This window comes from Cornus florida, unplaced genomic scaffold (genome assembly GCF_030987335.1).
Source record: "Cornus florida cultivar Cherokee Brave unplaced genomic scaffold, ASM3098733v1 CherokeeBrave_3.0.0_Hap2_Chr11, whole genome shotgun sequence".
NCBI lineage: Eukaryota > Viridiplantae > Streptophyta > Magnoliopsida > Cornales > Cornaceae > Cornus > Cornus florida.
Genome location: NW_026775581.1, coordinates 107,747,793 through 107,764,243, shown reverse-complemented (window position 1 = coordinate 107,764,243; position 16,451 = coordinate 107,747,793). Strand labels below are relative to the sequence as shown.

The following is a 16,451-nucleotide window of genomic DNA, read 5'->3' as shown; positions in this document are numbered from 1 at the left end:
ACGGGGACGCAAGTGAATACTAGCTTACAAAGGAAGGCTTACCAGATTACTGTTTAGTGGCAAATACTTGTTGCGAAATTAGACCTCCTTCTTCCTTAAAGCTTCCAATTTCAAGGTTCTCTCGCCCATTCAGTTTAGGATTCTTTAGAATAGGACGGCAGAAGAGGGCTTTGTTTTGTTTGATGAGTTCGGTTATTTGTTTTGTTTAGGGATTCTGTTTATGTATCAATTTTTATTTCTTTTTCTTTTTTTTTTAATAAAAAGTTCGCCCCATTATCCTTAACGGAAAAGCCATTTTTCTTGTTATCATGGACCCCACTTTATATATATAACCACAACTAACGTGGCCAATTTGTGCCCTCAAGAAACTGCACTGTATTTACCCTTCAAAAAAAAAAAAAACAGAAACTGCATTGTAGGGGACCGCAGGAAAAGGGACCGCAGAGGATTTGCTCCCGTGTCTGCATTTGTTTCAAATTCACCATATCCGAAATATTCAAGTTCTAGTTAGTTAGTGGGTAGAACCCGATTTTTGGTTGGACTTGGGCTCACCTAACCAAACCCTAATAGGACGAATTTCTCTAAACCCTTCCTCCGTTTTAGAAAATCAAGAAGCTTAAAAAATGACTGGTGGCTTAATGCAACACTAACATTTAAACTGATACAGACAAATGTGCACTTCCGGCCCAAATTTTAAGGCCCACAATAGATACCCAATCCTCCTTGTTTGGGACTACAAACTGTAGCCACAAAAACGTATTTTTTAGCCCATATGGCCGAAGGGGAAAAGAATAGATTTATTGAGAAATTTTATTTTATTTATTTATTTTAAATTATTGGCAAAAAACTCACCCGTTTCAGGGTGGGAGTGAGAAAGCGATTGTGTAAGAAAGTAGTTTTTAATGTAAATGTTATTCATTGTGGCTCCATTGAAACAAATGTAAAATATTTTTTTCAAAAAATATTTTTATTTTTTAGGTAAAATATTTCTACTTTTTAGGTAAAATATATTTTTTATTTGTACATTTCGGTGTTTGGCAAATGTTTAGATCGAATCCTTCGAGCGGAACGTATAAAAAAACTTACCAAAAATTAATGGATAAATTATTTTTTTAAAATTTTAATATTGTTTTTCTTCATAAATATTATACGACAATAAAAGACCAGAAAATAAAAAAAATAAAAAAAAATTTTACATCCAAACAAAACAAACGTACATGTACATATATATATGCAAGGGAATTGGTTAAAATAATAATAAAAATAAAAATGTATAACTATCAAGAGATTGATGATGATATACTTGGAATGGTGGATAAATTAGAGGAAAGTAGCGGGGATTAAACAAAATAAGTTGAAAGGAAAAACATTTGGAATCCACTTGCGCTTTTATATAATTGGGTGAAATGTAAAGATACATGAACGCATATATGCATGTGGCAAAAATGCAAAATACAAATAAGTTAAAAGGAAAAGTATATATAATCTTCATTTCACAAACTATATATTTTATATGAGTCGAAATGTTGGACATTAAAAAAAAAAAAACGAAAAACCCATATTAGGGATTAGGTGTGACACTAGTTAGGGAGAAAAAAAGAGAGGGTAGACTTTAGGAAAGATAAAGAAAAAATTAAGTGTGGTACATATTAGCAAGAAGAGAGGAGAGGGAATAGAATTAGGTGAAATAGATACTTACATTAGCAGGAGGTATGACTTATGATATGAAAGATGAACAAAGAAAAAAAGAAAAGAAAAGAAGAGAATCTTGATTTCTACCGAATAAAGAGCAAGATGACGATGACAACTTGAAACATTTTTAGTTTTTTTATAAAACAAAATGATTTAATTTTAAAAATAAAAAATCTTAAAGTATGCATGTATTTAATGGTAGTATTTTTATATACATCTGAATTAAATTTAAAAGTATATAACTTTTTTTAAACAAATCTAATTTTAAAAATAAAAAATTATGTGAAACTCTACTGATATGTATATAGATTTGATATATATAATTAAATTATATTAATTTTCCTAAGGTTGAGATAAATTACACACAAATATAAATCGTTCAATGTTTATTATTAATATAATTTGTACAAAAAATCAACACTGCCGTTATAATATAATAATATATATTATTATATTTTGTAATAAAAAAGATAAAAAATACTACTCCTTTAACCTCATAAAAAGTGTCACTTTAATAAAGTGTTACGGTCCTCCACGATACTTTCTGTTTTTGAGAGGGATGTAGTATATAATTAATTGGTCTATCCAAAAACAAAGTTAGGGCTTCAGTACGTGCGCCTTTATCACGAGGTCGACGTAATAAATACTCAATATATATATATATGTATATATGTATATAAATTTTTTTTTTTTTTTCTTCTGTGTCCGGGAAGAAGTCACTACCAACAAGCTTTCATTAATGGCGGTTACAAAAGCCTGTTTATCAATGTTGGGTACGCACACGTATAAAAATTGATTTCCGTACCTGAAATGTTGTTTGGGTTCTACCGTTTTGCTTTCTTTATACATCTCCTCTCGGACCTCTCCCCTCTCCCCTCTCTCTGTCTCTACAACTATATGCTTTTTTCTCGTTGCGAAGATCAAAGCGCACGAATGTACGCAATTTTCTATTTACTAGTTTGTTCGTCACTCCATCAAACGAATAATCTAAACATTCCGTTTATTTTTATACACGGACCCTAAACAATATATTCTAGATCATCATTTTGTGGGCAATTTCATTTTCTCAACTTAATCAGTTTGTGTGCGGCATTGAATCTAGGGTTTCGTCTGGTTTCAGGGCAGTGAATTTTGGAGATAAATGTTACTTTCTTCCGTGAATGTATATATATTTTTAATTTTTTATATTTTTTTAATGTGTGATACTTTTGAATGTGTATTTTAAAATTTTTTGATTCGTGTTGAATGCAGCAGAGGAGATTTTTTTGAACTCCCTAATAGTTGAAAGTTAGCGCGGAGGATTAGGCTCTAGAAGTTGCAGAACACAGAGGAGAGCAGGTCCATGAACAAAGATTGATGGCTTCCTTATCCGTTTAATGTTTTAGATTAATTGATCTTCGTCATCCAAGTAAGGACATTCATAATTCAGCAACCAAATTCAGGTGGTGACTTAGTGTAAGGTGGTGGGTTCAACCATTTCCCAATAGCTCATAAGGTCAATTCCTGCTGTTCTGTTTCAACTTTCAATGGATGACAACATGGAGAGTGGTAATTTATTGCCTTACCAAAATAGGCGGAGGACTTTCCCCGACATGCGTAGTAAATCTTATACCCCTTTGGTAAGAACTAAGAACTATCTTCTCATTTTACCTTTCATAGCATATATTTTCCTCTGTATTTTGATACATGTCTTATTTTGATCTTTGATGCATGCTTTTTGACTCTTGCTAAGTAATTCTACAATCTTTTTCCCTTCTGTTGCGGCAGTACTTTATATACTGCTGTCGTTATTAACAGTGTCTGATTTAAGTATGGTAGTGGAACCATGTTGCACTAGCTTAATGTGAACTTTGTCCAATTGATGGTTTTAATTTTAAACATCTCTTTCCGGAAGATGGTGTATATGTAAATATTATACATACAAGCATACATGTATATAAATGATAAAATGTAATTGATGGTGTATCTTGAACTTTTTGGAGAAACAAATGATAAAATGTGTATATAAATCAAAGTAATAAAAACAGCTTACAAACATGTTTAGCTGTGTAAACTCAAATTATATTATACATACATATATATAAAATAAATATCGAGGACTATATATATATATATATAGTACATTTAAAAGGAGAGTAGAAAATTTGGATTAACCCATGCATTATTGCCAATGAAAATTATAAAATAAATATCGAGGACTTATAAATATTGTATGAAATTTAGGACAGGTTACGATGATTTGTTTGCACCTACAGAGTCATGGTAGTATAAATTTAGTCTATTTATAGCGAATAAGAGAGAAATAGGCAACAATGACATGCATTTTTAACCGTACATGTTGCATCCAGAACATTAATGACATTCTGTTCACAGTTAAAAGTGACACCTAAGGCGGAAGAAAGTCTTTCTTTTGCATTTTTATTTTCTTTTCTTGTTCCTTTTTATTTTATTTTTTTTCTTCCCAAGGACAACTCTGTTGGTTTTCTGAAACTAGCACACTATTCTTGAGGTCCCAAACAGATACTGGAGAATTGATTTTCCCTCTCTCCCCCTCTCTCCCTCTCTCCCTGTTTATTATTATTAATTTTCCTCTAAGAAAATGCATCTGATAGTTCAAGCTCTAGTATCAAAGTGAAAAGTGGTGATATGCAGATTAGTTTCTTGTTTCCAAATTGGAGTTTTTGTTTTCTTTAGAGTGACTCAATGTTGTTTTTTTCTTTCTTTTATTCAGTTATTTGTTGGAGCTTTCCTCATATGGTTTGTCATTTTCCTATTTTTTTGTGCTCAATTTTATTGTTTTCTTGTCTTCATTTTACTCTCTCTCTCTCTCGCTCTTCTTGTTTGCTTAGTGTTGATGGGTTGGTTTCTTTGTGCAGTTTTTTCGCATTCTCATGAGAATAAACGGCCGCGTTCTTTTTATACTTCTGCTCTTGGGCTTAGGTACGATCTTTTATGTTGGAGCAAGAACCTCTCCGATCATTGTCTTTGTCTCCTCAGTTTGCATCATCAGCTTCATCTTATCAATACATCTCACTAAGTGTGTACTTTCAAAGGATGAGGGGCCTCTTGAGATGGCTCAGGTACCTTTTTTTTTTTTTTCTTTTTTCTTTTTTCCAATTCCTCCTATTTTGAGTTCTCTTCTTCCCATTGAAATGATCTGATAAGTCATGTGGGTGTGTTGACTTGATCCAGAAAATTTGGATAAATGTTGCTTTTGAGGGTTTTATAATTGAAATGGTTATCCTTTTTCGTCGATGAGGTGTTACTTGACTCGATCTTATTGTATAACAAATTCATAAATGACATTTGTATTTTGATGATGTGAATGAGACAGTTCACCCCCGTTTCATATTCATTGTTCTTGCCCTGTCTGTATTCTGGTGGTTGAGAAGCTAAGTCATTTGAACTGAGAATGGGACCAAAAGCAACCAAGTTGGTCGGTTTTGGTTCAGATCTCACGTTACACAGTTCAATCTGCATCCTGGCTACCTGTGAAGTGTATCTGTCATAGCCTATTAGGAAGAGAAGAACTATTTCTCTTTTACAAGGCAGTACATAGCTCCAAATAGAATTGGATGTTGAAAAGATACATGTAACTTCAATCGAGTAGTTGGACTTGGGAGTAGGGCTTTCAGATTTAGTTTTTATTTTTTGGCTAATTAAGAATTCGTTTTTTTATATTCTCTTTTTAGTCTTCCTTTTTGGTAGGAATCTATGGAAGTTTTGTTTGTTTTTTTTTGGCCTTCATATTATTTCAGTAATGTTCTGTATAATCAAATAATATTTCCCATCACTTCAGATGTAAGAGCATTTCATAGTCTGGGATGAGAGAAAGGGATGGTCAGAACTAATCACCCTATTTCAGTCATTGCTGCTACTCATGTGACCCTCATCACCGATGAATTTAAGCTCCATCAACCACAACATTGCCGGTACTGCATCATCATCACAGCCTAATTCCATTCCCTTCCATATTGTCTCATAAATAAAATCATGCACTGCTTTATCTTCCCTGACAACCTTATAAGACCACAATCACTGAATTTCTTTGGTTCTAGCTTCTAGCAGCCACACATCTATTTGTGTCTACCTTCTCACCACAACTTTGTAATCAATCCATCCTTACCTTCAAACATTCCTGCTTTGGGCAACCAACACAATCATCATTGTCATCTCAGTCCTCACCACTGCCACATCACCTTTATACCACCATAATAAACACCTCATTGTCATAACATGGTCCTTTGTTTGTACACCTATTCTATGATTGCTGCTGTTAATATGACCATCCCCTTTGATAGATGGGTAGGTGAGAACTGTGAACCATTTGGGTCTCTTCTTATTGGTGAAGATGCCCAAAAAGTGAAGGGTTTCAATTTTGATTAGATTTTTCCATATTTGTTGTAAATATTTTGAAGTTGAATGGAGTTGATTTTGTTCTAGTTTGGCAAGGAGAAAAGCTTAAAAATTTTGTGCATTGAAGTTCTTCAGACTTAAAAGAAGACTGAATCAGGTATTTCCAGACAGTGGAATTATGGTTTTTTTTAATCAGTGGGAAACTCAAAATTGGTGCGAGTTTCAGTCCAATTATTCAAAGGCATTGACATTGAAGGAGACATATCAAATTGTTATGACAAACGCAACGTACCCAAGTCGAACCAAGAATCACGATAGAAAAGTAAACACGCCACACAAAGAACACAAAGATTACCAACGAGCCAGTGGCCTAGCGGTATCAGCCTCTTACTTCCCAAAGTGAGGTTAGGGGTTCAAGTCTCAAAAGAGACGTGTGTGTGAGTACCAACTAGGGAAAAAAAAAAAAAAAAGCTTTATACATGGTTCGGCAACAGCCTACGTCCACGGTTGGTATCCGCCAAAAGTTTTCACTATGTGTAAAATTGGAAATTATAAGTTTTGAGCCCCTCACTCTGTTTCTGTATGAATTTCAGAGTCTTTCTCTTCCCGCATTCCAAACCCTAAGCGCCCTTATATATTGGGCTACAAGAGACTAATTAGGGTCCACGTCCCATGAACAAAAAACAGGTCAAAATTTTTCCTTGGGCCCACACAAAGCTCATCCAATGGGTTATTGGGTTATAAGCGGGTCGCGTTGCGACCCAACACCAAATTCGGGCCACAATATCACACAAATTAGTATTGAGCAGGACTTATCTAAGGAAATTGTTGGCTTGATTATGTGAAGAAATTATTTCTTTCTTTTTATTATCATTATTATTTTTATCTGGTAGGGAGTCTTTGTGGAAATTTTGAAAGTTGAAGAAAAAGAATTAGGTTAAGGGCATATGTGTTTCCAGTAATGACAAGAAGATCCACTGCTATTTAGAATGGGTAATAATATAATTAAAAACTTGATGTCAGTACGGAATTGGGTTTAGGGTATTTGAGTTTGCTTGCAATAGAAGAGATTGAAGAGATGTGGCTGACCCCATTCATATGGGATTAAGGTAAGGATGATGATATATGAGTTTATTGTAATGACAACAAGATACACTGCCATTTAGAATGGGCAAAAATATAATTTAGAACATGATGTCAGTAGTCTCTATCCATGTCTGTAATGACATGGTAACAGATGGGGTGATTTGCTGCCGACAAGCAAAGTGTAAGGGGATGCAGTGTGACTTGAGAAACCACAGCATAGGTCTCTGAAATTGTCAGAAACCTCGGGGGAATGAGTGTTATATACTACTAATAATTTTTTGAAAAAGAAAAATTGAGAAATGATAGAGAAGTTTTGTTGTAAGATATCAACCTTCTGCCTAATTTTAGTTCCAAATGCTTTGTTCAAAAGCTTGATTGTAGCCTATTGAAATTTTTAATTAAATTTAATATTATTTTTCCTCTTTCCCTCTCTCATTTTGTGGTGACATGTTACAACTAGAAAAGACCTGTAGCAAAGGTGTTTTAATTAATGTTTTTTTAAAGAAAATAATGTGAAAAATTTGCTTAAGTCTCCATCTGGTTTTACGGTAATTATGCCAATACTAAACTCATGCATTGATATGCAATGAAACTGAAGTCATGAGTCAGTAGGCTAGTCAAACATTTTTCGTTTTTCTACATTCTACTGATTAGAGATCCAAAGTTCGATGCGTGGGATGAAGCAGATTCCATGATCATGTCATGGTTGTGGAATTCAATGAATCCAGAAATCAGCGACACCTGCATGTTCTTGTCCACTGCCAAAGAGGTTTGGGATGCTGTTCGACAGACTTATTCGAAGGCTCGTGATGCAGCGCAAGTGTACGAGATTAAAATCAAGACTGGTGCGATGAAAGAAGGTGGAAAGTCAGTCACGGAGTATGCGAATTCACTGCAGAATCTGTGGCAGGAACTTGATCATTACCGGTGCATTAAGTCTAAATGTCCAGAAGATGCTGCAATCTTGAAAGGCTTTATCGAAAAAGATCGAGTCTACGATTTTCTCGCAGGACTCAATGCTGAGTTTGATCAAGTCAGGGTTCAGATTCTTGGCAAGGAGGAGGTACCATCTTTAAATGAGACCATCTCTCTGATCCAGGCAGAGAAGAATTGCAGGGGCGTTATGCTTGAACCCCAAGCCCTAGAAGGATCAGCTATGGTGACGAAGACAGAACGGCCATCAATTCAAGAAAGTGGTAAGGCAGATTTGTCACAGTTTCAAGGAAAGGGCAGCAAGGATACTCTTTGGTGTACCTATTGCAAGAAACCAAGACACACTAGAGAGAATGTTGGAAGTTGAATGGTAAACCACCAAGCAGAGAGTGGGAATACCGAGGAGGACAGCAGAGAAGCCAAGCCAACTTCATCACAAATCAGCCGAGCCACGAAAAGTCTCAAGAACAGAGCGGGTTCAATGATGAGGAGATCGAGAAGATAAGGGGGCTTCTGGGATCATTGGAGAAACCAAGTGGTGCATGTTCTCTCGCACTCTCAAGTAAGTTTTCTGTTTCTCACGGATTAAATGTCTCAGATGAACCTATTAGGAATCTATGGGTTATTGACTCAGGAGCTACAGATCACATGACTCACTCTTCACTAAATTTTAGCACTTATAACCCCTGTCCAAGCAATCGAAAAATAGCTGTTGCAGATGGTTCTCTCACTACCGTACCAGGTCTAGGGGATATCCATATTAGTCCATCTCTCACACTAAAAAATGTCCTTCATGTCCCTAAATTATCCACCAACCTCATATCCATGCAAAAACTCACTCATGACATGAACTGTAATGTTTTGTTTTATCCTTCTTATTGTACATTTCAGGACCAGGATTCGGGGAGGAAGATTGGACTTGCTAAGGAGAAGAATGGGCTTTACTATCTTGAAGAAACAGGAAAATCTTATATTGTCAGGAATAAATTATCTCTGTCATTTCTTTCATCATCCAATAAAGACACTATTTGGCTTCATCATTTTAGACTAGGACATCCATCTTTTGGAATTTTGAAAACTATGTTTCCTTTCTTGTTTAAAGGGCTGAAAGTTGAAGATTTTCATTGCGATGTGTGCGAATTTGGAAAACACAAGCGTGTACCCTTTCCGGTTAGTGATAAAAGAAGTTCAATTCCATTTTATTTAATTCACAGTGATGTATGGAGGCCTTCCACAGTTAAAAATGTGTCTGGCTCACGATGGTTTGTTTCCTTTATCAATGATTGCACTAGAGTCTCCTGGATCTTTCTTCTTAAATCTAAATCGGATGTAAGTAGTGTGATTCCAAATTTCCATAACATGATTCAAAACCACTTTGGGGTTAAAATAAAGAGATTTAGATCGGATAACGCAAGGGATTATTTCAATCAAACCTTATCTCCATACTTCCAAAAAGAGGGAATTATCTATGAATCCTCTTGTGTTAACACTCCACAACAAAACGGAGTGGCAAAGAGGAAGAATGGTCATTTATTAGCTACAACCCGAGCCTTTCTTTTCCATCAAAATGTCCCAAAAACTTTCTGGGGGAAAGCTGTGCTTACAGCTGCATACATAATCAACATATTACCTTCGAGGGTGCTGGGGTTTCAAACACCAATGGAGACACTTGCCCGTTTTTATCCAGATCTAAGAACAACAAACAACCTCATTCCAAGAATCTTTGGATGCACTACTTTTGTTCATGTCCATAGCCATAATAGAGGGAAGCTAGATCCAAGAGCCACCAAGTGTATTTTTGTGGGTTATTCGTCTACTCAAAAGGGTTACAAGTGTTACCATCCACCTACTAGGAAGTTCTTAGTCTCTATTGATGTCACTTTTGAAGAAAAAATACCATATTTCACTCAGCCTTATCTTCAGGGAGAGTCTTTGGCATTCATTGAAGATAAGGACAGAGACTTTCCACCTGTTCCATTGGACTCCAACCCAGTTTTTGTGCCAATTCAACCTATACCTCTTGAACCATCATCACAGGTACCTCTTGAACCATCATCACAGCCCGTTTCTGTGTCAAATACTACTCCTATTCAAAGTCTAATGACAGAGAATAATGAACTTCGTGACTCTATGAGGTTTTCGCAGGTGTATTCAAGACAAAGAGACCGGGGTCCTAATCCTGTGCAAGTCCAAGATTCAACGCCTAATCCTGAGAATGAGGTAAATACAGCTCCAGAAACGCCACATGATCATGATATTCCCATTGCCATTAGGAAAGGCACAAGAGAATGCACTAAACACCCATTGTACCCTTTAGCGAAGTTTGTGTCATTTAAAAAATTCTCACAAGCACATAGGAGCTTCCTAGTCAGCCTAAACACTATTCATATTCCTGATACATTATCTGAGGCATTATCTGATGAGAAATGGAAAGATGCTATGAGAGAAGAGATGCAGGCACTAGAGAAGAATCAAACGTGGGAAATTGTCAACCTACCACCAGGAAAGAAGACTGTAGGATGCAAGTGGGTGTTTACAGTGAAGTACAGGTCAGATAGATCTTTGGAGAGATACAAAGCCAGGCTCGTGGCAAAGGGATACACGCAAACCTATGGTGTTGACTATCAAGAGACATTTGCTCCAATGGCTAAAATAAGTACGGTAAGAGTCTTGTTATCACTAACAGCCAACTTCAATTGGTACTTAGAACAATTTGATGTAAAAAATGCTTTTCTTCACGGTAATTTAGAGGAGGAAATATACATGGATATCCCTTCAAGCTTCAAGGGAAATCTGAGTAGCAACAGGGTTTGAAAACTGAAGAAAGCGTTGTATGGCCTGAAGCAATCACCAAGGGCCTGGTTTGGAAGATTTGCCAAAGTAATGCTTGCCACTGGATATAAACAGAGTCAAGGGGATCATACTCTCTTTATTAAACACTCAGATGCAGGGGGAGTCACGGCTCTTTTGGTATATGTCGATGACATAATTGTGACAGGAAATGATGAGAAGGAGAAGGAAGCCTTGAGAAAATGCCTAATAAGAGAATTTGAGATAAAAGAACTAGGAAGATTGAAGTACTTCCTAGGAATTGAAGTAGCCCATTCCAGAGAAGGCATTTTCATTTCACAACAGAAATATGTAACTGATCTTCTAAGGGAGACAGGGAAGCTAGCATGTAAACCAAGCTCCACATCGATCGATCCAAATCACAAACTCGGGGAAGCAAGTGAAGATCTAGCCGTTAACAAGGAAAGGTACCAGAGATTAGTAGGGAAGCTTATATACCTTGCTCACACAAGGCCAGACATTGCATATACCGTGAGCGCGGTTAGCCAATTTATGCACAACCCAAGAGAAGTTCACCTACAGGCAGTCTACAGAGTACTACATTATCTAAAAACTAGTCATGGCAAGGGAATTTTATTTAAAAGGAACACTGGATTAGTCTTAAAGGCATACACTGATGCAGATTATGCAGGCTCACTCATTGATAGACGTTCCACCACGGGTTATTGTACTTTCCTTGGAGGCAACCTTGTAACATGGAGAAGTAAGAAGCAGAATGTGGTAGCTAGATCGAGTACGGAGGCAGAGTTTAGAGCAATGGCTCAAGGAGTATGCAAGTTATTATGGCTCAAGATAATTCTGGAAGATTTAAGAATCAAGTGGGAAGGACCAATGAGGTTATTTTGCGACAACAAGTCTGCCATTAGCATTGCTCACAATCCTGTTCAACATGAAAGAACAAAGCACGTGGAAGTAGATAGACATTTCATAAAGGAGAAGTTGGATAGTGGCTTAATTTGTACTCCATACGTCTCAACCAATGGTCAACTTGCTGATGTGCTTACAAAAGGACTAGGAAGTGCAGCGTTTCAAGAATCTATTTCCAAGCTGGGAATGAAAGATGCATATTCCCCAGCTTGAGGGGGAGTGTTGGAAAGTAGAAGATTTATTCCCTCCATAGGTGGATTCGTAAGGAAAGTATTTTATGTGTATCATTGACTTTCCTAGAATCATGGGATAATAAGTTAGAGAATCCCACTAATATAGAAATTCATTCTAATTCATTTTTTAGGAAGGTTAGTTTCCTATTTTATCTTCCTGTGATTAGCTTTGTACAGGCTGTAATTTGTGTATATAAGCCGTGTATTGGCTTTCTCAATTACAATACAATTTTAATCTTTTCTCCTAAATTTGTCAGTCTCTACATTTATACTCAATACAATTTTAATCTTTTCTCCTAAATTTGTCAGTCTCTACATTTATACTCTCAATTGGGAAACCACCCCTCTTTTATGCTCCGTGTATGTTGCATTTAACACATCAATTTTCTTTAACTTGTTCTAGTTTAAGAGGTAAAGATGGGTATCCTGAAAACAAAGATTTTAAGCAAACTTTTTAAACTAATTGATCACTCTTTCAAATTCTTGTCAGCAGTCGCACAATGTTGGAGGTCTGAACCTCTATGTGCTTCAACGGGCATCATTATTTAGGGGAATTGTCTTGTGTTCTGTTTCATTTATTCCTTTTCCATTTCCCTTATTACTCGTAATTAGTCTGAAGTTTCTTGCTTGCTTTGAATTATATATGATATTGATTTGCAGTGTGGGAGACCCATTCAAAGACACAGCAGGACCTTCCCTTCACGTCCTCATCAAAATGCTGGCAACGATAACTCTTGTAATGGCTCCCGTCTTTCTTTGAGAGTTATTTATATGCAATACAACTCCTCCTCATTTGCACAACGCACTCACTCCCCTTAGAATTAGAATGGAGGGAATGTGTTGGACTGAATTTGTTAACTGGAGAGTATCAAAGCATTTCCAAAGGAAATGGGTAGATGATTGTTTCAACTTTGTTGATTTGTTACTCTTATTTATTGTACAGAATTCAAGAACTTAGCAAATTTTGTTAGAATGACTTAACAAATGGTTACTTTCATTTGAAAAGTAGAACCAATGTGATTGCACATATTCGTGGTTTACCTTGCAGCCATAAGTTCAAAGGGCTCGCGGTTGGAAGGTTCTGTTTTAAAAAAAAAAAAAAAAAAAAAAGCAAAATTTTCCCCCGAGGTTGAAAGAGGTATTGGAAGTTGGAACCCAAAAATTCTTTCCAGAGTTTAAAAATAAAATCCCAACACTTATTGTTAGAAATCTTATGTTTAATTCGTAGTATGAAATTGTAGCTCTTTCATATGTATAACAGTTTTTTCTGCTTTTAAAGAAGGAAAATCTGCACCAGGTTTTCTCATAGTTGGGTTGTAAATTCATTAATGTGAATATACATTATAAAAAATGACTTTGTTGTAAATTCATTAATGTGAATATACAAATTCCTCAGGATCGAAGGCTTCTTCAATTCATCCACCTTCAGTCGCTTCAAAATCGGAATTTTCTTCTTCAGTTCATTCATCTTCGGTCGCTTCAAAATCGAAATCAATATCCCTGTAGTGGAAGATGAGAAGAAATACAAATAGTGGAAGACACGAACACTTTGTCTATATACACCTGTAATACGTATTTAGTAAAAAATGATTTACTCTTTTCTTGTCTTTTATTACTAACTGACGTGGCAAAATCCTGGACGCACATCTCTCACCTGCTGGGACATATTCCCTGTTGCGTTGGAGACGATTTTAATCCTTCCCCTATGCCAGGGTAGTAGTAGTCCCTTTTTTTATTTTTTATTTGCTATTCCTATATTTACTAGTTTTCAAAAACCTTTCACCTAAAATTATTAGTAATTTTAATAAAACATAATGCATTAATTACATATTTTGTTAAAAACTTTTAATACCAAAATGGACAACTATTAGTAATAAGAGTAAAAATTGTTTTGACAGTTTGGTTGGAGAACAGAGATTAATGATGGGTTTCTAAAATTGTTGGGCCCGGGTAGAATCCGTGGGTGGGTTGGCCCGTCTTATCTATCCTCTCCATCTTGAAAAAACCCAATCTAGGGCTTTGCTTTCCTCAAAAAGCCCCTTTTATCATCCGGAAGCAAAACCATCAAAATTAGAGAGGTCAAAAATCACTGGATTCTTCAAAATTATGGTGATGGAACGACCAACCCTAAAATCATCAGCATCAAATGGAAAGGACAGTGACAACGGAGGGGGAGGAGGAGGAGGAGTGCAAAAGAAGAGGAAGCTACCAACCCCAAAAGAGCTGATAGCACACTACGAGTCTCAAGGCATGAAGAACGAAGAAGCTTCGGTGAAGGTCATCGACGATCTCCAGAAGGCACTGTTCCGAGTTGTGACTATGTCCACGCCTCCTCGTGAAGCTAAAGAGAAGTCCACCTCCATGGCCGAAACATCGAAGAAGCTGGATGTTATAAACTCGCGGCTGGTGAGGCTTGACATGAAAATGGACGCCAAGCCTGGTTACGGTGAGGCTTTGGCGATTGGGGTTGCTTCCGGCGCCGTTTTGCGCGGGATTGGGGCTGTGTTTCCTCATGTTGTTGGTGCTGTGTCACACATCTGGAACTCCGTCCGCAACATTACTAATTCTACTACTACAAATAATTAGTAGTAGTAGTACATGAATGAAAGAATCTGTGTCTTATCTTTTTCTTTCTTTTCTTTTCTTTTTTTCTTCTTCTTCTTTCTTGGTTTTTGTTGCAAATTCAATTTTTTTAGCGTATGTAGTTCTACTGTACTACTTTATTCCTGTTTTTTTAGTTGAATACCTGTTGCTCCTTTCTTACTTAAACTTTTTATCATAATTTTACCTACTTTTTGTGCTCTCTCTCTCTCTCTCACACACCACATATGTTTTTTCCCATCTTCTTGATTTAACAAAGCCTCACACTTTCACTATTCAGCTTCTAAGGAAGGGTGTAATTTGGTTTGACGCAACAATCCCACTGCTATTAATTCAGTCTTCCATTTTTCATAACAGATTTGTTTGGATGCACAGGAGAGAAATGAAAAGAAAAGAAAAGAAAAAAAAAAAAAAAAAAAAGAAAGAAAAAGAGAGTAGAGTAATAATTTCTATTTATGTTTGGATAGATAGGAAAGACAATAAAATAAAAGAAAAAGGAAATTTATTGTTACCCTTTGACCGTTTAGGAGACTTTTTTAACTTTACAATTTAATAAATTGAACTAATCTACCCTCACGAACAATGTTATTTACTTTATAAATACCCTACCTTCTTAAAAATGTAGACATTGTTATTGCTTCTTTTCTTTTTCTTTTTTATTTTTAAATTAAGATGCTTAATTCTTTCATCTAAAAAAAATTAAATCAATTTTTTTTCTTTAAAAATAAAAAATATGGTATGTGAAAGTTAATTCTTTGTAACTTTTTAAAAATATGCTTAATTCTTTGTTTTTTTTTTTTTTTTTTCCCTTTTTTATTGGGCATAGAAAAAAAATTGATATGTAAAAGTTAATTCTTTGTAACTTTTTGGAGGTGGATCAAAGCATCAAAATCATAAGCATGAAGAAAAAATTATGATTTTAATCATGAGAATGCATTTGAGATAAGAAGAGAGGTAATATTTTCTTTTATGTTAGGAAATGCATAATAGTTGATATATAATTTAAGATGCATAAAGTTATACTTGTACCATATTTTTTATTTTTAAAGAAAAGAGATTGGTTTAATTTTTTTTAGATAAAAGAATTAAGCATTTTAATTTAAAAATAAAAAAGAAAAAGAAAAGAAGTAATAACAAAATATAATTTATTTGAAATATATGTATTAGATCAAAAAATTATTTTAGACGTGTACAAATAATAATTAAATTATTATCTTATCCTTTTATATAAATATATTTATTTATGGAGGTTACTTTTATGAGAAGTGATAAATCTTCCGACTTCAATTGCCGACTATTCATCCGAATATAACGTGATTGGAAATGAGTCGAAGAGAAAGAGATATTTACGAAAAAAAATTTAAGAGTTCCAATGAAATCCAACCACGTTGTATTCGGAGGAAGAGTAGACAATTAACGTCGAGAAGACCTATTATTTTTTTACTTTTATTATTATGAAAATACTACTAAACCATTATGTTTTTATCTCCCTATCTTCTCAATTTTGGAGAGATAGCAAATGAGGCTTCCTCCCTATTCTCTCTTTTTCTCCATTTAACTTTCCCAAAGACAATTGACCCTATCTTTTCTTTTCTCTTCCTATCCTTTCAAATCATCCCATCCAAACATACCCTTTTTAAGGTGAACACAATGGAAGTTAACTAGATTTGCCGGGAAGTACCTGTTGGATAAGTTGAAAAAAAAAAATTTGCTCTCAACTTTCAGGGATTTAGTAGCTTACTCTCCTCCACATCTGTTTTTGCAAATAACACCTTAAAATATTAAGAAATGTCGCACATGCGATTTTAAGTTGGAAAATTACTATAAACCCTA

At 35.3% G+C, this 16,451-nt stretch overlaps 2 protein-coding genes across 2 annotated transcripts; both read left to right on the top strand.

Moving 5' to 3' along the window:
• Positions 1-5,928: 5,928 nt before the first annotated feature.
• Positions 5,929-9,519, top strand: LOC132281810 (uncharacterized). Its single transcript, XM_059783479.1, has 4 exons — positions 5,929-6,054; positions 6,245-6,336; positions 7,789-8,629; positions 8,959-9,519. Exons 1-3 carry the CDS (start codon positions 5,929-5,931, stop codon positions 8,432-8,434), a joined length of 864 nt encoding a protein of 287 aa, XP_059639462.1. The 3' UTR covers positions 8,435-8,629; positions 8,959-9,519.
• A 4,509-nt stretch (positions 9,520-14,028) lies between these two features.
• Positions 14,029-15,048, top strand: LOC132285592 (uncharacterized). The gene has a single exon (XM_059787781.1). It carries the CDS (start codon positions 14,124-14,126, stop codon positions 14,601-14,603), a length of 480 nt encoding a protein of 159 aa, XP_059643764.1. The 5' UTR covers positions 14,029-14,123; the 3' UTR covers positions 14,604-15,048.
• The last annotated feature ends 1,403 nt before the right edge of the window (positions 15,049-16,451 follow it).

What these genes read in the sequence shown, in the direction of transcription:
- LOC132281810 (XM_059783479.1), top strand. Translation starts at nt 5,929, where the DNA reads ATGGTCCTTTGTTTGTACACCTATTCTATGATTGCTGCTGTTAATATG. An exon ending in TTGGTGAAGATGCCCAAAAA is followed by an intron (nt 6,055 to 6,244) that starts GTGAAGGGTTTC and finishes TTTTTTAATCAG; the next exon opens with TGGGAAACTCAAAATTGGTG. An exon ending in ATTGTTATGACAAACGCAAC is followed by an intron (nt 6,337 to 7,788) that starts GTACCCAAGTCG and finishes TCTACTGATTAG; the next exon opens with AGATCCAAAGTTCGATGCGT.
- LOC132285592 (XM_059787781.1), top strand. Translation starts at nt 14,124, where the DNA reads ATGGTGATGGAACGACCAACCCTAAAATCATCAGCATCAAATGGAAAG.